At 49.4% G+C, this 23,848-nt stretch overlaps 6 protein-coding genes across 6 annotated transcripts; 4 read left to right on the top strand and 2 right to left on the bottom strand.

The window, feature by feature from the left end:
* Positions 1-6,137: 6,137 nt before the first annotated feature.
* HD556DRAFT_1306343 (uncharacterized protein) lies at positions 6,138-7,824 on the top strand (the record flags this gene model as incomplete). The annotated part of the gene is made up of 6 exons (XM_041299902.1): positions 6,138-6,195; positions 6,266-6,270; positions 6,308-6,676; positions 6,728-6,970; positions 7,023-7,151; positions 7,204-7,824. 6 exons carry the CDS (start codon positions 6,138-6,140, stop codon positions 7,822-7,824), a joined length of 1,425 nt encoding a protein of 474 aa, XP_041162672.1.
* A 498-nt stretch (positions 7,825-8,322) lies between these two features.
* On the top strand, positions 8,323-8,917 carry HD556DRAFT_1440670 (uncharacterized protein; the record flags this gene model as incomplete). The annotated part of the gene is made up of 2 exons (XM_041306155.1): positions 8,323-8,829; positions 8,888-8,917. 2 exons carry the CDS (start codon positions 8,323-8,325, stop codon positions 8,915-8,917), a joined length of 537 nt encoding a protein of 178 aa, XP_041162671.1.
* Positions 8,918-12,935: 4,018 nt separating this feature from the next.
* On the bottom strand, positions 12,936-14,069 carry HD556DRAFT_1306341 (uncharacterized protein; the record flags this gene model as incomplete). Its single annotated transcript, XM_041299901.1, has 7 exons — positions 12,936-13,021; positions 13,116-13,218; positions 13,275-13,300; positions 13,335-13,528; positions 13,585-13,765; positions 13,860-13,944; positions 13,989-14,069. The coding sequence occupies 7 exons, from the start codon at positions 14,067-14,069 to the stop codon at positions 12,936-12,938; spliced, it is 756 nt and encodes a 251-aa protein (XP_041162670.1).
* A 439-nt stretch (positions 14,070-14,508) lies between these two features.
* Positions 14,509-15,704, top strand: HD556DRAFT_1233225 (glutathione S-transferase; the record flags this gene model as incomplete). The annotated part of the gene is made up of 7 exons (XM_041297578.1): positions 14,509-14,673; positions 14,742-14,745; positions 14,823-14,961; positions 15,022-15,074; positions 15,137-15,373; positions 15,433-15,586; positions 15,635-15,704. 7 exons carry the CDS (start codon positions 14,509-14,511, stop codon positions 15,702-15,704), a joined length of 822 nt encoding a protein of 273 aa, XP_041162669.1.
* A 3,597-nt stretch (positions 15,705-19,301) lies between these two features.
* On the bottom strand, positions 19,302-20,956 carry HD556DRAFT_1267237 (uncharacterized protein; the record flags this gene model as incomplete). The annotated part of the gene is made up of 7 exons (XM_041299126.1): positions 20,858-20,956; positions 20,617-20,809; positions 20,413-20,557; positions 20,138-20,356; positions 19,819-20,081; positions 19,614-19,763; positions 19,302-19,558 (listed from the first exon to the last, which is right to left on the bottom strand). The coding sequence occupies exons 1-7, from the start codon at positions 20,909-20,911 to the stop codon at positions 19,302-19,304; spliced, it is 1,281 nt and encodes a 426-aa protein (XP_041162668.1). The 5' UTR covers positions 20,912-20,956.
* A 482-nt stretch (positions 20,957-21,438) lies between these two features.
* HD556DRAFT_1464301 (uncharacterized protein) lies at positions 21,439-23,589 on the top strand. Its single transcript, XM_041308323.1, has 8 exons — positions 21,439-21,514; positions 21,573-21,715; positions 21,773-21,937; positions 21,987-22,014; positions 22,065-22,210; positions 22,263-22,689; positions 22,750-22,869; positions 22,926-23,589. Exons 1-8 carry the CDS (start codon positions 21,457-21,459, stop codon positions 23,450-23,452), a joined length of 1,614 nt encoding a protein of 537 aa, XP_041162667.1. The 5' UTR covers positions 21,439-21,456; the 3' UTR covers positions 23,453-23,589.
* Positions 23,590-23,848: the final 259 nt, after the last annotated feature.

Raw genomic sequence — 23,848 nt, 5'->3', positions numbered from 1 at the left:
ACGAGATTCCAGAGTTCACGTCGCCGTTCGTGGATGATGTCCCAATCAAATCAGTACGAACGCGCTATCAGCGCGAGGACGGTTCATACGAGACAATACCCGAAAACCCAGGAATCCGGCGCTTCATATGGGAACATTGCATCGTCGTCAATCGCATTCTCCAGCGCTTAGAGAACGTAGGTGCAACCATCTCCGCGACGAAATTCATTCTAGCTGCGCCCACGGCTATTATCGTCGGGCACAAATGCACGTTTGAAGGGCGCGTACCAGAAGAATCTAAAGTCCAGAAGATACGCGACTGGCCCGAACCAACGAATCAATCGCAAGTGCGCGGATTCTTAGGGTCTTGCTGCAAGTAGGTGAAAACGGGAAGCGCTATCCAAATCGATTTGGCTCCATCGCGCTAAATGACGTGGAGAGGCGCTACTCTCAAGCGAAGCTAGAACTCTTTGGACTCTTCCGCGCGCTACGCGCGGTGCGCGTATACATATTCGGGGTAAAGAATCTGACGGTGGAGGTAGACGCGAAGTATATCAAAGGTATGATCAATAACCCGGACTTGCAACCTAACGCGACCATCAATTGATGGATTGCGGGTATCCTCTTATTTTCGTTCAAACTCGTTCATGTACCCGCGCAAAAGCACAAAGGCGTGGATGGCCTCTCAAGGAGACCACCCGCTGAGGAAGATCCCATTGAGGACGACGATCATGAAGATTGGATTGATCGCGCATACTCATTCGCTATTGCACTGCTGAACGATCGCGCGCGCCGCGTAGCAGGCGTTTCGGCAGACATACGCCATGAAGCGCATCGCACATGTTTTATTTCGCAGAGCGCGCACGTGCCAGCGTTGCGCGTATATTTCGATGTCGCGCAGACGGAAGAATCGGAGCCTGATATTTCGCGCTCGGACACAGCGCGCGCGCAAGACGCGCTGATGACCACAATAGAACAGTTCCTTACCTCGCGCGAAAGACCCACTGACGTTTCAGATCAAGAATTCGAAAAGTTCGTCAACAACGCAGCACGCTACTTTGTCCTGGAAAGCAACCTATGGCGCAGAGCGACGCATGGCAAACATCAGCTCGTGTTGCCTCCAAACAAGCGCTACCGCGTTCTGAAGGAGGCGCATGACGATCTAGGGCACAAGGGTATCTATACGGTCAGCGCGCGCCTACGCCTGCGCTTTTGGTGGCCACACATCATTGAAGATATCAAATGGTACGCGCAAACGTGTCACGAATGCCAAGTGCGCCAAACACGGAGGTTGCATATTCCTCCAATCGTACCCATACCGGGTGGTCTATTCCGCAAAGCGCACATCGACACCATGAAGATGCCCAGAGCAGGTGGATTTGAATACCTTGTGCAAGCGCGATGCGCGCTAACATCGTATCCTGAATGGCGCATGCTGCGCAAAGAGAATACTAACGCGCTAACCGCTTTTATTTTCGAAGAGCTCTTCTGTAGGTGGGGCCCGATCACAGAAATAGTGACGGACAACGCGCCCGCATATAGGCTCACAGTAGACGAACTCGCGCGCAAATATGGGATCCACCCGATCCGCATCTCGCCATATAATTCTCAGGCAAACGGTATAGTCGAAAGACGACACCGCGATGTCCGGGAGGCCATCATTAAAACCTGCGACGGAGACGATTCCCGCTGGTATCAGGTGGTTCATTCAGTGTTCTGGGCAGAGCGCGTTACCATTCACAAAGCGACGGGCTTATCGCCTTATTTCATGATGCACGGTGTAGAGCCAATATTTCCCTTTGATCTCGCTGAAGCGACGTTCCTCGCGCCCTTACCAAGCCGAGGCGCGTTCACCACTACTGACCTTATAGCATGGCGCGCGCGTCAATTACAGAAGCGCATAGAAGATATTAACGCGATCAGAGACAGAGTAGTTGCGGCGCGCTTCAAGTCGATACGCGATTTTGAGAAGCGCTTCTGCGCGACTATCAAATCGCACGATTTCGAACCCGGCGCCTTAGTGTTGGTACGCAACTCGAGGGTCGAATACGAATTGAGCAAGAAGACGAAGCCGCGCTATTTGGGACCTATGATCGTAGTGCGCCGCACAAAGGGAGGCTCGTATATGCTGGCCGAGTTGGATGGCGCAATCTCAAAACTCCGGTTCGCCGCGTTCCGCGTCATTCCTTACTACCCACGTAGCGGGGAGCGCGTATCGGTAACCCAAATGACTGGAGTGGACGACGAGAGCATCGACGAACTAGAAGCGTATGAAACCGTAGAACCTGAAGAAGACGAGCCTGAGCGCGTGCAAGACGATTAGCGCGCGCAACCAATTCTCACCCGCACATCACCCAATCAATTCGCACATCCACACACTCCTCAAAAACATAAAACAAAAACACAAGATAATACGAAAAACACAAAAATATTCCATGAAGTACATACTCTCAGTTTTACCCCGGGTTTCGTCCGGTGATATCTTTTTCTATCATTCGTCCATATAACGCGCATTGCCTGCACACAAACCCCACAGTCTCTAGAATACATCAACGCACCACCGAAACGCTCATATTCCGCAAGTACATACTACTAACTACCATATTTGTATAGCGCGCGCATAATCACCCCCATAGACATTCACTTTCTAACGCGCGCGCGGCGCCGCGCACCTTTTTTCCTTTTTTCTAATTTTCATTCAAACGCGCGCGTCATCACCTCGGCGCGCGCGGCGCAACAAGGCAGGGATAGATGAAGGAAGGCGCGCGAAGAAGACAAGACGGGCGCGCACCCCGCAGAAAACCTAGTAAAGTCCATCGCAGTACCTTTATCTCGTCTCGCGCTCGAGCCTTACTTACATACTTATAATCTTAATTTCATAGCCCAGTGAATCAGACGAGGACATGGACATGGACATGGGACAACAAAATCAGGATCTATTGCAAAGGCGCATTGGCGCTTAGGAGAAAAACAGGTTGTATCTAGTTCAGAGAAGCATTGGCGCGCTCCTCCAGGTCAGACCACTCCTGGGACATGGCGAAAAGTTTGTTGGAAAGCGCCAAGAGATCCGCCTGCTGGGTGCGCGCATACTGGCGAGTTTTCAAAGCGGACGCGCGCATAAGCGCATTTTCCTCCCTCAAGCGCGCCGTCTCAGCTTGCACCTCTCTCAACTCCTCCTCTGGTCCCTTGTACTTGCCTTTTCCCTTAGGCGCAGAGCCAGATGCCAACGGACCCTCGGTGCGCACAGGGATAACGCGCGAGGCGCGCACAACCTTATCCTCCACAGTGCACTCATCAATAATCATCACATCTAAACCAGACCCGTCAGAACCATCTTCTTCAATGGCAATAGAGGAGGCAGTCTCCTTGGCAGACTCAGTAACCGTGGGGCGCTTGGGCATAGGCTTGCGCGGACGCGCCTTGGGTCCGTCTGTATTGTTGCGCTTAGCTAATCCCAAAGGCATCAGTAGCGCGCCAACAGAATCCGACAAGACGCAACTTACAAAAGGAGCAAGCGCGCTTAGAAACGTCACAAGGAGGGCAGCGCCTGCCAGGTGTGCCTCTGCAAACCTGATTCTTGCTGGCGCAGTTGGTGCAGCGAGGCGCCGAAGGAACAGACATACGTCCAACCTTGCGCTAATGCGGACGAACATTCAGTAGAGTAGCACACCCACACGACATAGAGAAACGCACCTGCATGGAAGCATCAGTACCAGACGCGTCGGTGGCGCGCGCCTCGGTACCCGGCGCTTCAGTGGCGCGAACAACGCGCTTGGGAGGCGCCACTGGAACAGTCTCGATCGCCTTTGCTTTCCATCCCTTCACCAGCACCTCAATCTCCTTGTAACCCTTGCGCCCCTGCTTCAGGAGCTCCGCGCTCTTATTGTCCATATCCAGCTCCACGCTCAATGCACCCGCGCGCTCGGAACAGCCGTTCATGGTTGCCTAGGAATGTTAGATCACAAAAGGCAAGCCATGTAAGCACACTCACCAGTACAGAGAGCCACTCGCGCATCCACATCTCTTGATCCTCGAGGAGCTCCGGCTTGAGGTCTGGCGTCACCATGACGCACGCCTCCAATGCGACCAGGGAAGCCGCCCAAGCGCTGACAAGGCGGTCGGTATCGGACTCCGCGCTAGCGTCAGCCATAGGCGCGTCCTCAGGGTGAATTGGCGCCACAGGCTCAGGTTCTGGAGAGGGAGTGGAGTTCAGCATAGTGGCAGTGAAAGGAGGCATGATGGTAATGATAAGAAGGAAGACAAGAGATCGCGAGAACACTTCCATCTCTTATCAACAACCCCATCGATTAGATCAGCGATGCTCGCGATCATCAAAGGAGCGGCCCTACTCTCGCGATCACATGACCCCTGTCTATCACCATTTCTCCAAGTCCAAAATCCCGCGCTATAGCTCTGAGTGGGGACACTCAGAATGTAAGTTCCCAGGAGATGTAGAGACTCGCGCCTCTCGATGCCGGATATGCGGCCTTCTTACCCATTTAATTCCCTATCTGTATCAGCTCACATCCTAAGGACCAGTCATTCGCGCTCTCGCGCGTGCGCCCTACGTACGCGCCTCACTCGCACATCGCACACGCACGCGCGCCCTTCGCGTGCACGCTCCATAGGCCTTCGCGCTCCTACCGTCCGTCCCTCTGTCCTTTGTCCTTGCTGATTCACTGGTGCGTTATTTTTATCTCTCTCATTGAATTAACGAACCTTCGGTCCGACCTCTGCGCTTACATACAGAGAGTCTATTTAAACTTAGAATATATTTAGAAGTTGATATGGTTACTCGGTTCGGGAGCGCGCTCGGAAGCGCGCCGCATAGCATAATCTCCCTTCTTAAATAGAGGGAGGATTCCTTCGGTTCTGGTACTTACTTTCCCCTTATCTTGATATACTGCAAAGTGTAGAGTTCTCCCTCCAATACTAGAAATCTGATTATACTCCTCCACTGTTGACACCTGTGCCCTTGCTACTCTCTTAAGGACTCCTCTCCTTCATCGTTCAAGCGCGCGCCCGCTTATGCGCGTACCCTCCGCATCTCTCGCTCACGCGCGCATCTCGCGCGCCTTCGCATCGCCTACGCGCGCCTTCGCGCGCGTTACTTTCCCGCGTCTACCAGCGCCCGTCTAGTTGACATAGTTTCCCTCCACCTTATTCGCGAGGAACTTCTCTCAGTAGCTGTCCTTTGGGTCGAGTTGTATTCTCGTATCCAGGTCTTGCTGTAGAGCCCCCTTTCTTTTAGTGTTTTCACCCACAGTCAAGATTCCTCACCTTCAGCGCGCGTGAGCGGAAACAAGTGAGAGTAAGAGTGAGTTTGCTTAAGTGGTGATATGATGAATAACAAGAGATGTGAGTGCGAGGTGCCAAGGAATAGATTGCAACTATATTCTGCTAGGTAGTAGATGGGTAAGTGGGAGGTAGAGTCCAAAGTTCGAAAGTTTGTAATAGTATGTAATGCTGGCGCTTATATACGGCGCCTAAGCGCTGTCACGCGGAGCCGAAGCGCTACCGAGTAAGGTATGTAAAGATATATGTATGTAAGTAAGGGTCCATGATATAAATAAAGGTGGAATGATATGTAAATAAGGGAAATGGAAATACACGCACTAGAGAGCTTGGTGGACAGTGGATGGATGCTTCTGGATGGCTGGCGCTATAGGGCGATCAAGCGCGGGAAAGCGCGCGCGCGTATACATCGTAAAGCGCGGGAATGGTGCGCGCATGGCGCGCATTGCGCGGGAAAGCTGCGCCTCATATAGGGATAGCTGCAGATAGCACACAGAGTGATGCTACAAGTTCGTGCTATGTACTCCCTAGTGAATACTGCCATATCATGCCATGAGAGGCATGAGTCTCTACATCTCCCAGGGACTTTAAATTCTGAGTGTCCCCACTCAGCGCGTGTGTGGTGAGGATTTTGTGCAATAGTATGCAAGTGCGACGCGTGTACGATGCTTGGGTTGTTTGGGCGATGAATGCGCGAGTGCAGGGATATATCACATGGTATGTATGAAGCGCGGGAAGTTGCGCGTGAATGAGTGCGCACTAGGCGCGAAGGCGCGGGAATGTGCGCGCATTAGGCGCCGAGGTGCGGGAATGAAGCATAGCATGGTGAATTGCGAGGGTGACTCTGATGTGAACAATACGCCATGGGCATGAGGCGATGGTGCGAGAGTGATATGGATGTGGCGCGCGAAGCGTGGGAAGGTGCGCGCGCACAAGGCGCGAGAACGTGCATGAGTGTCGCCTGTGTTGTATTCTGTGGGGACACACACAGACAATGTTTGTAGTAATAACTAATAATCGTATCTACTAACAGGCGCTTGAAATCGCGCAAAAACTTCTTTTTGACATGCGTGGAAAGTACTGGGAATCATTGAAGAAGATTGCTTTACTCGAGGCTACCGTTTCGAAAGGTTGGAAGACAAAGCTTACAAAGAAAGATCTTGCCCTTGCCGCCAAGGAAGACAGCATCAGAAATTTTGGATGCAAGTTCTCTATCACCCACTGCTTATGGGTCGAAACATCTATTTTCCCCTTGCGTGAGCCACCTCCCAGAATCGACCTCTCAAGCAAGGAGCGATGGCTCTCACCGCTATCCATCCAGGATGGCATTAAAGCTGAACTTTTCCAATTCATACCGCCAGCTGACCATAATATGATGGCTCATAAAAACTTTGGCTCCCATGTAAGCCCTCCCATCTTTGATTGCGCTCGATGATAAACTTAGTCTGTCCAGTTTGTGAAAGGTGTCAATAATGTTCGTGCCAAAATGCTCTCAGATGTCAAGTCATGTGCGGCAGCCATTTTTGGCTTAGATGCCAAGTTTTTTATACGCGGTTATGCATGGGACACAGAGCCTTCTTGCAAATCTCTGCTCCTTAACCCCCAAGGCCAGTACACGAAGTTTGCGCCGATTCTTTTCCCTCGTCCGGACCATCTCCTCAGAGATCAGTTTTTGAAAACAGCAAAACTCATTTATGTAGGTTCTTGCCTCCCCTCTCTAAATAGAACTAACTAAATAGCATTTATAGATTCTGAAAGCGTCACTCTTTGGCCAGTCGTCGCTTGCTGCCAATGCAGTTCCCACTCAGAAAACAAAGGCGAAAATATGGGAGCTACGTGCTGTAACACCGGGTCTCATTGCTGCAGCAGCCATTGTCGTACGTATTGTCTCTTATGCTGCACAATATTGACACTTAATACGAGTTTCAGGCTATATTTGTCCTTTCCAGTGACAAAGAGTTGGTTGAAGTTGGCAACAAATCTCGCATACCATACAAAGACTACCATAACTACTACCGACAATCGCTGTTGACTGGAGGTGCCTGGGCAGACAGAGTCTTCACCTTTTTCAACAACTCCTTGTTTTCCACTTCTTCTGCCGCAACTCTCCTTGATTCAGACTCGACGTTACTAGGTGACTTGACGAGTGGTCCGCGTGACAGCTGGGAAGAAATGTTTGAGCATGCAATGGAGACTGGGGCGGAACTACCAGAACTGAATATGATTCAGACGTCATCGGTTGGTCCTGTCATCAAAGCATCTTCTTCTGCACCCGGACCCCAGTCAATCTCTGCTGCCATGCAAGGTCTAGCTTTGGCCGAGCACCTACCACCTGCAGCAGTCAACGAGGACGTTGAAGCAGAGCCTGTAGCTCCTGTTGCTGCTCAGAAGCCGAAGCCGAAGCCGAAGCCAAGGCGGAAGGGCAAGGCTGCAGCTGCTGACAGTAACATTTCAGAAGATCAAGCTCCTGCCAATGTTGAACCTGAGGTTTCATCATTAGTAGTCAGTGGCAGTGGTGTGCGAAGGGGCCAATCAAAGACCACTAAGTAATATAATAGATTTTCTTCGTCTCATGTCACTCGTCGATGTACTTAGATTGTTCTTGATGTCATTGGATTAGTAATACAATCAACAACAACAAACATTTGATGTGAAAGACTTGGAAGTCTTTCGTTCAACTTGTCATATCATTTCAACTATAAACAAAATTAAGTCTTGTCATCGTCGACTGTCTCATGTCCTGCCAACCTCCACTCCCGTCATCTCCTTGAACTTGTTGTGCCGCCGATGCCTGCAGCCTCCAACCACTCCCGTCGTCTCCTTGAACTTATCATGCCGCCGATGCCTGCAGCCTCCAACCACTCCCGTTGTCTCCTTGAACTTGTCGTGCTGCCGATGCCTCCAACCACTCCCGTCGTCTCCTTGAACTTGTCATGCTGCTGTCACGCCTGCCTCCAACCACTCCTGTCATCTCCTTGAACTTGTCATGTTGCCATCACGCCTGCCTCCAACCACTCCCGTCTCCTTGAACTTGCCATGCTGCCGTTGATGCCTGCCTCCAACCACTCCCTTCTCCTTGAACTTGTCGTGCTGCCGTTGACGCCTGCCTCCAACCACTCCCGTCTCCTTGAACTTGTCATGCTGCCGTTGAAGCCTGCCTCCAACCACTCCCGTCTCCTTGAACTTGCCGTGCTGCTGTTGATGCCTGCCTCCAACCACTCCCGTCTCCTTGAACTTGCCGTGCTGCTGTTGATGCCTGCCTCCAACCACTCCCGTCTCCTTGAACTTGTCGTGCTGCCGTTGACGCCTGCCTCCAACCACTCCCGTCTCCTTGAACTTGTCGTGCTGCCGTTGACGCCTGCCTCCAACCACTCCCGTCTCCTTGAACTTGCCGTGCTGCCGTTGATGCCTGCCTCCAACCACTCCCGTCTCCTTGGACTTGTCGTGCTGCCGTCGTGCCTGCCTCCAACCACTCCTGTCTCCTTGAACACGCCGCTAGGAATGGGATTTGGTCATCAACTGCCTCTCCGAGTCTCATCCATCCGTTTGTCCAAGGTTAGTAAGACTGATATCATATTTGTATTGTCTCCAACTCAAAAATTGTCCCCACCAGAATTATTATTTCAAAACGAAACAGGAGTGATTGAGGAACACTTGGAACGCAATTGGGAGCAATTTTACAATATTATTATTAATAGTGCTATTATTATATTGAATAAAAGACTGTGTAATTTCAAGACCTTGGAAGGATACTTGTCGCTTCCAATGATATTCCAATTAGGGTATATAGAGCATTGGTCAAAATCTTGCCCTTGCATTGGAATGGTCTTGGGACCCACTTGCAAGACCCTCTATATTGCTTCTAAGCGGCTTCCAAAATTTTCGGGTTCCCTTCCAAGCGAGTTGTAATGCCGCCAGTAAATTGAGGCCTTCCAATCCATTTTAAGGCATGCCAACCAAAATTAGAAATTTCCGACAGAGTCGGCACCAGAGCACAATCTGTCAAAGAAAGAGCATCCAACTATCGGGCGTAGAATAACAAAGCAACCTTCTACTCAACTGCCCCATCCAGAGCATCTTGAAGGGGATATATCTAAGGTATAGACTTCGGCACTGAGCTTTGCACGCTCTCTGGCAGCAGGTTTGACGCTTTTGAATTTACTTTTCGAATGCCGGACTCCAACATTGTCAGTTCCGAAGTGCCCATCCAGTAGCACCTGCTACTAGTTCCCGGCCAGCCTCCAATTATGCGCACAGGCCCGAGCCCTCTACTGTGCCCTTTTCTCTTCACATTGCAGCTCTTCGCCATCATATCCCAACGAACCAGCGAAACTCAATAGCGCCGGTGCAAACTATAGTATTAGTATTCTTTTGCACTCTGACCCTGTTTTGTATTCGATCTCCTGTGCCTTTCGGATATTCTACGCGGGAGCTACACAGAAACTGGCACAACCTCATGCTAGCTTCAATCACGCGTCCCTTAATCAGAGAAATACATCAATGTCGTTGCGTATGTACATGGGACGAAACGAGCTAACTTATATCTAAGCTGCTTGATGCATAAACACAGATGACAACGTTCAGAGTAACAGAGTTTCTAGATGATTTCATGACTGACGTGAAGTGGAACGACGACCAAAGTAAAATCCGCAACAAGTGACTTCGTGGGGAACATCTCCCCTCCCACCAGTTGACTGGTGTGTCTCTGTTGATCGTGCTCGTGACCCTTGTGCCCCTGCCAGCGCTTGAGATGGTTGTGCACCTGCTGGTTGACCTGATTGCGTTGCACTGTTGGCCTGGTCGCTGTTCGTACGTTGCATAGCTGCAGCCGCTTCCTCATCAGTTTCAGGGACAATTCCATATCTCTGCAATGTATGTTAATGGAACGAAATTGGAGGGAGGACGAGTCACTCACATCTTCATCACGAGCAGAAGCTACATCGACGGTGCGGCTGGAGTTTCTTACTGGAAGTAAGCTGAAATTCCAATGTCGGGATGCGCGAGGTGATGGTTGAGGCGTATCTGTAGGTTGGGTACTGAACCGGAGGGAACCAATCAAAGTGCGCCAATGAAGGAAAGATGAACTCGCAGGCGGAGCTATGCGATGAGGTGCGCGATCTGAATCATTGGCGAAGAAATCATTGCCCTGTATCAAATTCGGATGAGCAAGAGCTGAAGAACGAAAAATTATACTAACGTATTTCGCCGAGCCTTTGGTAATGGCCTATTGTTTGAAGTGCAGATGGATCTTGAGAATTTAGCGAAACATACAAGAAAAGGTTCCTTACATTAATTGGTTGCCGCACGACTCTTGGTTGGGTTGGACGTCCCTGATAAAAAGTGAGATGCAGTGTGAAAGAGAAGTAGAGAAGACTTGCCTTGAGCTTTGTATTCCCATCATCTGCGCCCTAGATGGTCAGAACCATTAGAAAGCTTGGAAATTAAACAACAAAGCGCATATGTACGCACCACATCTTTGAGCGCTGCCTCCAAGCTCCACACATATATTTTTTGGTCCAGTCCAGCACTGGCAATGTATTTTCCATCGTGGGACATGACAACAGCCCTGAGTTCGTCATCATGCAGGAGTGGATCTCCGACTGCCTGCAGCTGATTGGTCTTGAGCTTGAGATCCCAGATGCGAATGGAATAGTCACTCGATCCGCTAACAATATAGTTTTCATTGGGAGTAAGACAGAGGGATCTGACAGCTTTGGTGTGACCCCGAAAAACGACGAGTTCCTGTCCATCAATCGCCCGCCATTTTCGGATGGTTTCATCGTATGAGGCAGAGAAGATGTGTGCGCCGTCCTTGGACCAACACAATGACGTCACATCGTTGTCATGTCCCTTGATCTCGACAAGCAGCTTTCCGTCCTTTGACCATATGCAGATCGGACCGTTCCCACCGCTCATGAACTTGTCGCCTTGCAGTGGAGAGTATTTGACGGCTCTGACCCATCCGTGACTGGTCTCTATGGGTGATGCTATTTGTCGACCGGTATCCGGGTTCCAGCGTCGTATGGTGCCGTCTTCTGATCCACTTGCTATCTCCAGGGAATTGCGAGACCAATCGAGGCACCTCACTGCTCCATTATGCCTCTCCCACAGGTCACCAACCATGCTGCCCTCCTTTATATTCCACAGTCGCAGTCTGCCGTCTACACTTCCACAAACAGCCATCGTTTCGTCCGGGGATACTACTATCGAACCTATCGCTCCCCCATCACTATTCAAAGGTTTTCCTACTGGCTCTCCATCAATTTTCCACTGACGAATCGAACAATCCCGAGACGTGCTCATTATATTGCCACTGGTACCTAAGTAGGCAAGGCTCCATATGCATTCGGTGTGACCCTCGATGACGCACTCCGGCATCAAGCTTCCTGCTGGACGTTCCGGCTTTGGTTTCTTCCACGACGTGGTCCGAGTATTGTGGTTGACGAAGTAGGACCGACCCAGTGGTGAGATGTGCCATTCGCATCCGGGGACCGCGAGATATCCAGGATAGTCTATGTTCGATGGTGAGTTCGTCGCTGCTTGTCGCAATTTCAAAATTTCACAGCTCACCTAGTCGCACTCCTGGTAAAGGTCGATTCCACGAGCCAATCAAGAGCGTGTCATCTTGGTATAGTGTTTCACCATCCGAGGACATCTTGAACTGATGCCACATAGGAGGAAGCGCTTCATTCCCGCCTGATTCTAATTGAATAAGCTGGTAGGTATCACCAGGTGGCTGCTCACCTTCCCAAAATGCATCCTGGCGGTGCTGTGCACCATATGGTGGTAGATATTTCGCGCTCGTCCGATATATCGATGAGTGCAATGGCGCTTCTCCCTGTCTCGTTGATGTGCTCGACTCGGCCTCCTCGTGTGCCATGACCTTGATCAATATAGGATACTGCGCTGTAAAAACGGACTGTACAGAGAAACACTGCGCAAAGTGAGTAATCGAGGAGAGGGAGAGGGGGAGATACGGGTTGAAGGTGATGAAGAGAGCTGCTATTTGGGTCAGTTTTGTATGCTGTAGTTGCAGGCGCCTTGCTGACACTGCATGTCAATGGCTGTGTTACCATCGGTACCGTGGTCCGGTGCAAATCTTGAGGCAGTTCGATGCACATTGGTCTGTTACATATATATGTCTTGTCAGCGAGTGGAATAATGTGATATTCGTTCATGAGCGGGTACACACACATATCGAATCTGTATGCTCTGCCTAGCGCGTAGCATCACTCTCAAGCAAAGTACCAGTAGTGACAAATGACGGTATGACTGATGCGAACAGGCGAAGAGTCGCTTGATGTTGGCTGCGCAATATTGCTATGATCAACGTCCCCGGGCGTTGATAGTGTCCAAACCAGTCTTCTCGTCTTAATAACCAGAGAGTTGAACGTTCGACGTCAAAACCAAAGTCATGTTCAGATGAACTTCGCCGGCTTTCCCACAAATTGCAGTCAACAACCATGACCTTCATTCACTGGCCAGAAGAACCATGATGCGGGCTGCACGGCGTCAACCTGAACGCTCTCACCTGTCTGCGTGACCTGCTGCACGACTTCACCCACACCCGAACCGTTACCGCGCTTTTGTGCACTAGTAACAACCTCCAGCACGCTCGCGAGGCCCGCCTTCCACGCAACAAGACGTTTTTCCAGTGCCATTCATTTCTCTCGCTCAAACGTGCGCGCTGACGAACGGTAAACGTGTAGAGATGGGGTAGTCTGTGAGAGCTTTCCCGAAAGAAGACCTGTACGGATCACTATTCGAAGATGATTTGAGATAATTATAAACGACAGGATGTCAAGAGGATGTACCATCGATTGCCCACTTCTCTACTCAACCTGCAGGATCGACGCGACCTCTGAATAGGGCAGGTCGTCCCCGACGTGTGAAAAACCCAGTGACGCAAATGACAGGAGATGGATCTTCCGCTCGAGCTGAGTTCTGCAGGCCCGTGAATAGTTCAAGTATGTGGTATCAATAATAATGAACCGACTTACCATATTTTTCGAGAGCAGCGGGATGGCTTTCGAGCCATGAATGTAATTCTGGTAGCTCACTATTCAAAAACACCTGCAGAAGCGAGAAAAGCTCGTGATCCTTTGCTGAGACAACAGCGTCCGACTTGAACAATGGGTCAAAGTCGAACAAGCTGGGCAAGCGCAATGCTAAGGCTATGGCATCGATCGCCGGGGAAGGCGAAGAGGATGGTAATGAAGAAACATAGGAAAGCGTGTAATGATAAGCAGTTTCCCTGTATGCGTCAAATGTCAACCACAACCTTCATTAGTCAAATGGAATAACACGTACGGCTGGTCAGATTGTATGAATGCATCGACAATGGACTTGAGGAATTGACTGCGCTCTTCCCCAGAGATATCCCATTCTTGCAACCACTGCTCGACATCACTTCTGCATAAACACAAAGTCTCGAGCTCTCCATTGTTGGCGGGGACTTTTAGTAACGCGGTGTAAATAGGTAGGCGGAGGGCTGAATTGCGAGGAGTAGCATTGAACAAATTTGATACGCTATTTAAGAATTGAGCACACGGCCCGCATAAGTGTGCTCAAAATGTAGTACTTACATGTATCAGAACTAGAACGCATGTCGTAGAGCCCATCAGGGACGACGCCGCGAAGTGAAGGTCCTTGAAGGCAAACTGAATATGCCTACCACAATACATGTGATGCCCCCGTCAAAAATCAGTAAACACGGGAAACTGAGATGTGGGGCCCATATTATGGGCGGCCAGGTGGTCGATCGTGACGCGGCGCATTCGAAATAAATTCCACATGCTTTTGATCTTGGTTGACAATGGTTGTTGATGAATGTCCGTTGTATGTGCATCTAGATCTAGGTCTCACCATATATTTGTCCTCCATGTGCATAAATCTTGAGGATGAGTTATGCCTTGGAGTTGGAGTTGGACCACTGAACCGGAAAATGAAATTCAAAAATCTGATTATCGAGACTAGGGCGCCGCGCCATAACGCAAACGTGGCTCACAGAGTGATTTCAGGATGTTATTACCTCGCAAGCTCATACTTTTCACACAAACATAATGCTATAGCCACCGCCTTCTAGATTCCTAAACCAGTCCCAGATCAATTTGAGAACCTAGCTTTCCACGTTGAGAATCTTTGAACCCTATGCCTGCACGGGCCAGGGATTCTGCAATAGTACTCGGCACCCAATCACCCACCGTCATCAACAACCTGACCCTCACAACAGCCATGACCGACTCCGGCAAAGTCTACCACCGCTCGTGCACCGGACCAGCTCTCCAAACTGTCGAACAACACGCTCAAGACCAAGACATCACACTCTTCGCAAGCTGTTTTTGCCCATTCGTACAACGCGTATGGACTGCGCTTGAATATCTCGAGATTCCTTACAAAGTGAGAGAATCTTTCCGCGAGTCGTACTTGAATGAAGGGCAGACTGATCGAGGGTGATGATAATCTAGTATTGTGAGTCAGCGTGCCGATCATTGATGCAACAACTATGGTGATGACAATGACTGTTTGCCTTGTTTGATGGATGGCAGACGAAGTCGATCCCTATCAAAAATCACAAGAACTACTAAACGTCTCGCCGAAAGGCCTAGTCCCAGCGCTCATGCTCAATACTTTCAATCCGCCTCGTGCGCTCAACGAAAGCACCGTCATCCTCGACTTTCTCGAAGAGTGCGTTTCATCCCACACACAGAATCCCAACATTGCTAAAACTGGGTGATGATCACCAAGTATCGCTGCAAAGTCAACGCACAGAAGCCTCTTCCCGCCATCAACAGATCCATGTTTGTGAAACCCAACATAAATTTTCAAGCGCTCACTTACATATATCGTGTTCTTTTGCCAGATGCGAAAGCGCTCGTCCGGCTCCAATCAGATCATATCAGCCGAACGCTCGTGCCCGCGTTTTACAAGTATCTTCAAGCTCAAGATCCAGAGGCGCAAATTTCTGGAGGGAAAGAGTTTCACGCAGCTATTCAATCATTAGTCGAGCTTTTCGAACGAGCGGAAAGAGAGGTGGGGGGGACAGGGCTTTGGGTTGAAGGTGGCGGTTTGGGATGGGCGGACGTCATGGTCGCACCATGTGGGTCTTAGTTTCTACTCATTGATGGTAATGGAAGACACTCAAGGTCGTGACTCTAGGGATATTCAGAGCGACTAATGCGTTGAAACACTACCGCGGGTTTGAAATGCCGCGAGGAACCAAATTTGAAGCTTGGCTAGGGAGGCTTTTTGAGCATCCTGCGTTTAAGAAGACTTGTAGTGACGAAGAGTTGTATCTGGACAGTTATGAGCGGTGAGTGCGTGTTTCTGATGGGGACCGGGTGACTTAAATGTCTTGTAGATATGCATTTAATCGCCCGAACACGAGTCAGGTGGCTAATGCGATTAATAGCGGGAGGGGCTTACCTTGAGCGAGACATGCAGAAATATAATATAAAGTTAAATATAAATGTATTTGTAAAGTGAAGAAAATAGCGCTATGGGGTCTCAGCTGTTTGTTGGTCGGTGGGAGGTACTAAATTCCCAGTAAGCTAGGCAGTGAAGGTGTGATACATTGCATGATCGTTCGGGGCTTGCTGCTTGTCGTAGAGCTGTGATTCATGAGGCTTAAGAGTGAGTAAGTATGAGTAGTCTCAGAGTAGAAGAGAGGCGTGTGAGATGTCCTGCCTTCACGTGCCAATTCTTCTCTTTGATCCAAAATATGACGCGACCGGTGGGGACGTTACACATACATGAGCTTCAAGAAGCGTGCCAGAGAGAACTCAAAGAGTAGGCCGAACTCGAATGTCCCTTTTCCTTGACCCAATGAGTTTCGTTTCCGTCGAAAACATTAGTCAAAGTCCATGTAAGGAAACCAGACCTTGACGCAAACTGGAATATCAGGGAAAACTTTTAGGAAGACTCTTGCATTTTATGACTTGCTCAGCAGCAGCAAGCTCTGCTTTGCATTGAAGGGGATGCTTCATGCCCTTGATGCGGATCCACCATTCGCCGTAAGCAAATGCTAACAGTTGTCCAGACAAGTCCCAACGTTCGACCCTAGTGAAAATCGGACAAGACACACTCGTACAGAGACGGATTTGTAAGTTTCGTGTAGTCAGTGTAGTCATATCGATGGAAATCCGAGTTATACAAACACATGTTGAACAATCTGTGTACGATTTGAGCAGTACGTACTCAATGCTGCGCGAAATCCAACTTCAACGTTTCAACGGGTCGCCTTTCCAGCAAATATCAAGCTCCCCGCCCAGAAGACCATTGCACCACCAAAAGCTGCATTCCAGACAACGGGGCCGACTTCCCCAGTGGTGTTGTCAACACGTGGCGTGGACCCGAGCGAAGAAAAGTAGGTGCACGAAGAGAGATGGATCCAAGTGCGTGGGTGACAGTCACGGCGGCGAATATTGATTATGGGAGGAGTCAGACACAGGTGCGGGGGAAGGAGGACTGAACTGAGTGTGAGCGTACCACACGTCGTCCATCCTTCATGACTGATGCGAAGCAGGACGACGAAGACCAAAGAAAAATCCACAGCAGTTCACTCCTCCATACACAAAGTCTTCCGCTCCGCCAGTTGAGCCTTGTGCTTGCGTTTGGATTGGCTGTGCTTGAGATGGTCGTGCCCCTGCTGGTTGACCTGATTGCGTTGCACTGTTGGCCTGGTTGTTGTTCGTACGTTCCATAGCTGCAGCCGCTTCCGCATCAGTTTCGGGGACAATGCCATATCTCTGCAATGTATTTTAATGGAACGAAATTGGAGGGAGGACAAGTCACTCACATCTTCATCACGAGCGGGCGCTACATCGACGGTGCGACTGGAGTTTCTTACTGGGAGTAAGCTGAAATTCCAATGTCGGGATTCGCGAGGTGATGGTCGAGGCGTATTTGGAGGTTGGGTACTGAACCGGAGTGAACCAATCAAATTGCGCCAATGGAAGAAATATGAGCTCGCAGGCGGAGCTGCGCGACGAGGTGCGCGATTTGAATCATTGCCGAAGAAATCATTGCCCTGTATCAAAGTCGGATTATACACAGATTTTTTTGTCTAGTCCAGCACTGGCAATGTATTTTCCATCGCGGGACATGACAACAGTCCTAAGTGCGTCATCATGCAAGAGTGGATCTCCAACTGCCTGATTGGTCTTGAGATCCCAGATGCGAATGGAGCAGTCATATGATGCGCTAACAATATAGCATTCATCGGGAGTCAGACAAATGGATTGGACAGCTGTGGAATGACCACGAAGAACGACGAGTTCCTGTCCATCAATCGCCCGCCATTTTCGGATGGTGTGATCACCCGACCCAGAGAAGACGTATGCGCCGTCCTTGGACCAACACAATGACGACACCGCCCTGTCATGTCCCTTGATCTCGATAAGTAGCCTGCCGTCCTTTGACCATATGCAAATCGGACCCTTCCCACCGCTCATGAACTTGTCGCCTTGTGGAGAGTATTTGACGACTCTAATCCATCCGTGACTGGCTTCTATGGGTGGTGCTATTTGTCGACCAGTATTCGGGTTCCAGCGTCGTATGGTGCCATCATAGGATCCACTTGCTATCTCCAGGGAATTGCGAGACCAATCCAGGCACCTCACTGTGGCATTATGCCCCTCCCACGGGTCGCCGATCATGCTGCCCTCCTTTATATTCCACAGCCGCAGTCTGCCGTCTACACTTCCACAAACAACCATTGTTTCATCCAGGGACAACTACCATCGAAAGTATCCCTCCCCCATCGCTATACAAAGGGTTTCCCACTGGCTCTCCGTCTCTTTTCCACTGACGAATCGAACTATCGTCAGACGTGCTCATTATATTGCCACTGGTACCCAAGTAGGCAAGGCTCCATATGCATTTGGAGTGACCCTCGATGACGCACTCCGGCATCAAGCTTCCTGCCAGACGTTCTGGCTTTGGTTTCTTCCACGACGTGGTTCGAGTATTGTGGTCGACGAAGTAGGACCGACCCAGTGGTGAGATGTGCCATTCCCATCCGGGAATCGCGAGATCTACAGGACAATCTATGTTCAATGGTGAGTTCATCGCTCCTTCACGCAATTTCATCCCTCACCTAGTCGCACTCCTGGTAAAGGTCGGTTCCACGAGACCATCAGGAGCGTGTCATCTTGATATAGTGTTTCACCATCCGAGGACGTCTTATACTGATGCCACATAGGAGGAAGCGCTTCATTCCCGCCTGCTGCTAATTGAGTAAGCTGGGGTGTATCACAAGGTAGCTGCTCACCTTCCCAAAGTGCGTCCTGGCGGTGCTGTGCACCATATGGTGGTGGATATTTCGCGCTCGTCCGATATATCGATGGGTGCAATGGCGCATCTCCCCGTCTCGTTGACGTGCTTGACTCGGCCTCTTCGTGTGGCATGACCTTGATCGATAAAGGATGTTACGTTGTACAGACAGACTAGACAGAGAATCACTGCGCCAACTCAGCAATCGAGGGAAGGGAGAGATACGGGCTGAAGGTGATGAAGAGAGCTGCTATTTAGGTTAGTTTTGCATGCTGTAGTTGCAGGTGCCTTGCTGCCACCGCATTCAATGGCTATGCTACCATCAGATCAAGTACTTCGGTGCAAATCTTGAGGCAGTTCGATGCACGTTGGTCTGTGATATACGTCTTGTCAGTGAGTGGAATAACATGATATTCGTTTGAGTGGGTACATACACACATCGAATATGTATGCTCTGCCTAGCGCTTAGTACCACTCTCAAGCAAAGTACCAGTAGTGACAAATGATTGCATGACTGACGAGAACAGGGATGGAGTCGCTTGATGTTGGCTGCGCAATATTGATGTGATCAACGTCCCCGGGCGTGTATAGTGTCCAAACCAAAGTTTGCTTGTCTGAGTAGGCAGAGTTTTGAACGTTCGGCATGGAAGTCGAAGTCATGTTCAGATCAACGACAATGAGCTCTACCAGCTTTCCCACAAATTGCAGTTAACAACCATGCATTGATTCGCTGACCAGAGGAACTCTGATGTAGGCTACGTGGCGTCAGCCTGAACGCTCTCACCTGTCTGCGTGACCTGCTGCACGACTTCACCCACACCCGAACCGTTACCGCGCTTTTGTGCACTAATAACAACCTCCAGCACGCTCGCTAGGCCTGCCTTCCACGCAACAAGACGTTTTTCCAGTGCCTCCCATTGCTCTCGCTCAAACGTGCGTGCTGACGAACGGTAAACGTGTAGAGATTGGGTGGTCTGCGAGAGCTTTCCCGAAAGAAGACCGGTACGGATCACTATTGAAAGATTATCTGAGATAATTATAAATGACAGGATGTCAAGAGGACGTACCATCGATCGCCCACTTCTCTACTTCACTTAACTCGATCTGCAGGATCGACGCGACCTCTGAATATGGCAAGTCATGCCCGACGTGTGCAAAACCCAGTGACGCAAATGACAGAAGACGGATCTTACGCTCAAGCTGTGCTCGGTCGAGTTCTGCAAGCCCGTGAATAGTTCAAATATGTGGTATCAATAATAATGAACGACCTACCATATTTTTCGAGAGCAGTGGGATGGCTTTCGAGCCATGAATGTAATTCTGGCAGGCCATTATTCAGAAACACCTGCAGAAGCGAGAAAAGCTCGTGATCCTTCGCTGATACAACAGCGTCCAACTTGAACAATGGGTCAAAGTCGAATAAGCTGGGCAAGCGCAATGCTAAGGCTATGGCATCGACCGCCGCGGATTGACTTTCAGGCGAAGAGGATGATAATGAAGAAACATAGGAAAGCGTGTGATGATAAGCAGTTTCCCTGTATGAGTAAAATGTCAATTACAACCTTCATCAGTCAGATGGAATGATACGTACGGCTGGCCAGATTGAATGAATGCATCGACAATGGACTTGAGGAATTGACTACGCTCTTCCCCAGAGATATCCCATTCTTGTAACCACTTCTCGACATCTTTTCTGGATAGACGCAAAGTCTCGAGCTCTCCATTGTTGGCGGCTACTTTTAGTAACGCAGTGTAAATAGGTAGGCGGAGGGCTGAATTACGAGGAGTAGCATTGAACAAATTTGATATGCTGTTGAAGAACCGATCACACATCCTGCACAAATGTCCTGAAAACGTAGTACTTACACGCGATATCTCACTGATGGATGCTCGGAAGGTGATGAAGTAAGAACACCCAGGAGCGAGGAGACGTAATGTTTAATTTCCGGTGAGTTGGTCGGCCATAGTGTCAGAAGGTGAGAGAAGAGAAGGTTGAAGTAACCCTCGATTTCTGCGTTTCAAAATCAGATCTGATTCACTGCAGAAAATGCGGAGGATCCCCGGACACACCTTGTTCTGATCCATCGCCCAAGCTTTTCGTCCCATCAAGCACAAAGGTCAACGCGTTCCGTTTTCTTTCCTGATCCTCTTCAATAGGTTTAGCTCCTTCATCTGGCTTAATAATATCTCGGAAAGATTGCAACGCAGCAGCACGTTCATCCTCTGGGCTACTTCGAGTGGCATAATCCACTAGCTCTTGTATCTGACCGAATATCAGGGTTAAGTCTTAAGGAGGAGAGTACAACTATACCTGTTCTTCGAAAGTCCCTTCCGCGAACACTGACACTGAATCTGCGGTAGGCATTTTGTTGGATGAACTACATATACTTGTGGTGCAATTAGATCCTAGCTGAGTTTCAAAAATATAATCATGTACAAACAAACTGCCAACTTGTAGTGTCTGTTGGCATTACTGCATGATTGCGCCGCGCCAGTTTTTCCAACTCTAGAATTTTCCAGCGAACTTGGCCAGGGGTAAAACAACTTGGTACAATCATTAGTAGTATTGGAACCTCAGAGGGTAATTTCTGTGACTTCATCCTACTAATTAGTAAGCTGGTTTTTGTTTGGATTTATTGAATTCAGAAGGTACCGTCGTAAACAGTGACAAACAGGCACCAGCCAATGCGTTATGGGTCACCGCATTACTAGGTCGTATGTATCATGTCATTTACAAGTCTGAAATCTCAAAGGCAATCTAAGGCATCAAGATCGTATGTGACTTCCACCGATAATTCCAAAGAGTCCCACTCCACAACTATTCCAAAAGCAATACATTCTAATGATCCAACTACATCAACTCCCAGCAATGGAGGCATTGTGTACCACGGCATACCAGAAAATGTGGAGATGCGGGTATCAGAAATATCAGGCAGAGGCTTATGGGCCAGGAATTTAATCAAAGCTGGTTAGCAAATTTATTGCAAGATCTGATTCTTGAGCCACACATCGCTTACACGACATAGGTTCTGTTATTATATCACTAAGGCCGTATTCATTTGCACTAGCTAGCCGGTATCTGGACTCGCATTGCTCCTCTTGTGTTGCCACGTCAAACTCGGGATTGTTGAGGTGTACCAGATGCCGCACAGTTCGGTATTGTAACACAGTTAGTTGCACTTATACCATAAAGCGCTTTTTCACTGGTCTAATTCCTCAGTATTAGACGTGTCAGACAAATGACTGGTCGCTTCATCGACTCGAATGTTCTGCATTGACGAAATGGGCCAAGTCAGCACCATCGAAAAACTTGTCTGTTCCAAGTGATGCTGTCAGGTGCCTGGGTAGAATTTTGTGGCAAAAACAGAAGGAAGGGTTTGATAGTAGTTGGGTGGGTAAGAGTTTGTATTTAATGGCTCACACCGCTGACAGCACGACAGTCAAAGGAAATTGATGCATTACAGTCTCGTGAGTCGTGCATCACATTCAAGTGCAGGTTATAATTGAGGTGGGATTAGATCGACATTCTTTGGAACCTCATGTCGTTGAAAATAATACCCACCTTGCCCACTCTCTGGTTCGATATCTTGGCTTGTCTTCTCCTGGAGATTTATCGGAGTTTGGCATTTTATCTGCGGGCGACTTTGCTGATTTAATTTCAAGAGTAAGCACTGTTCACAGAATGCATCAGGAATCGCATACTTAGTATCTGGCAGTTTGTGACGAATACTTTCGCATTAACTTCACCCTCGTTGACACCAGTGGGGGTGTCGGTCTCGCCGCTTGTTGCGCTTTTCAACCATTCTTGTGATCCCGGTGCAGTCATAGTTTTTCCTCGATCTTCTCGAAATCCCGCGGAGGAGCCGCAGATGCAAGTAATTGCGCTCAGAGACATTTCACCCAATGAGGAGGCGAGTATAGACCACTTACTCGAAGCGCTCTCACTAACCAGCGATCGCTGTCAGATTCTGACATCCTACATCGACACCACCCTGCCTCGTTCTCTAAGACAGGCTGCGTTGAAGGAGACATATGACTTCACATGCCAGTGTGAACTATGCCATGACGACAATATAATAGACCCTCGTGAGTCCATATGGTGTCCAAAGTCATGTGGAGGGATGTGCCCTGCGCCCAGTGACGGTGAGAACGGTCGGCGCTTTACTTGCAATAATGGTTTTTCATACATTGCATCTATAACAGAAAGCGAGCCATGCCAATGCGTGAAATGCCGCGCAGTTGTAGCTACACCTACATTTATCACGGACGCTCTTCATATTGGACAAGAAGCATTGGCGAAGGCAACTTCCATTCAAGATACAGGTTCGTCCCTCATGTTGCGTAGGAAAGACATCCACGTAAATCTTAATTCCTTACAGATCATGATAAGGCCTTACAGCTGACGACCAATATTATTCCGAGACTTGTGTCTGCCGGCCTGACGCCATCTTGTCACCCGTTATTGCCCTTGATCGGACTCCATAAATCACTTCTCTTGTCTTCGCTGTCGGCGGACATGGCACAAGAACTGCTGGACGAGACGATCCGTATCGCAGCTAAGCACTATATGGGGCTATCCGCCATTCTCCGTGATGGCCACCCTGTACGTGCCGTCGCCCTCGCAGAGCTCGGGAAGCTTTTGGCCGTTGATGAACCCTGCCCGGTCACATCACCACCCACGAATATCGCCTCCCTACCGTCCGGCCCCGCGCGACTCAAAGCTGCATACGAAACACTAGTGCGTGCGAGACATGAACTGATGATCGGTTTTGGCAGAAACAACGACGGCGGTGAGCTCGGAAGAAATATTCGCGAAACAGTGGTGTCGTTGGAGAAGGAACTTGGGGTGTGGACACAAGGCATACACAACACTCTTCAAGACTTGCTAAACTCCTCGCGAAAATGAATAACAATTGAGGCTTTGAGTGCGCTCTTGTTGATTTCATATATGATGCCTGTCAATGCACTATCTCGGGTCGATAAGCTCTCTAATAATTAGCTCTTAAAGTCCCTTGGCTGGATCCATAATAGTGGCGTCATGATGAGTGGCAAGACATCACCCAACGTCTGCGAGGAGGACTATTAGCTGTTCGGCACTATGTGAGCTCCGCAATTCCCATTTCGAATGAACTGTAAAAACACAACTGAGGCACTCAATTTCAAATCAGTTTATCTTGCTTGCCATCAAAACATATCACTCGTGAACAATAAACTGGGCAAAATCGACCGCAAATTGAGCGGGGCTAATAATTTTGATATTGCTAGGTGGGCGACCGGCCCTACTCTATGTGGCGCCCTGCCA

Source organism: Suillus plorans (assembly GCF_016647745.1).
Source record: "Suillus plorans strain S12 chromosome Unknown HD556scaffold_15, whole genome shotgun sequence".
NCBI lineage: Eukaryota > Fungi > Basidiomycota > Agaricomycetes > Boletales > Suillaceae > Suillus > Suillus plorans.
This window is presented reverse-complemented; position numbering and strand designations above follow the sequence as displayed.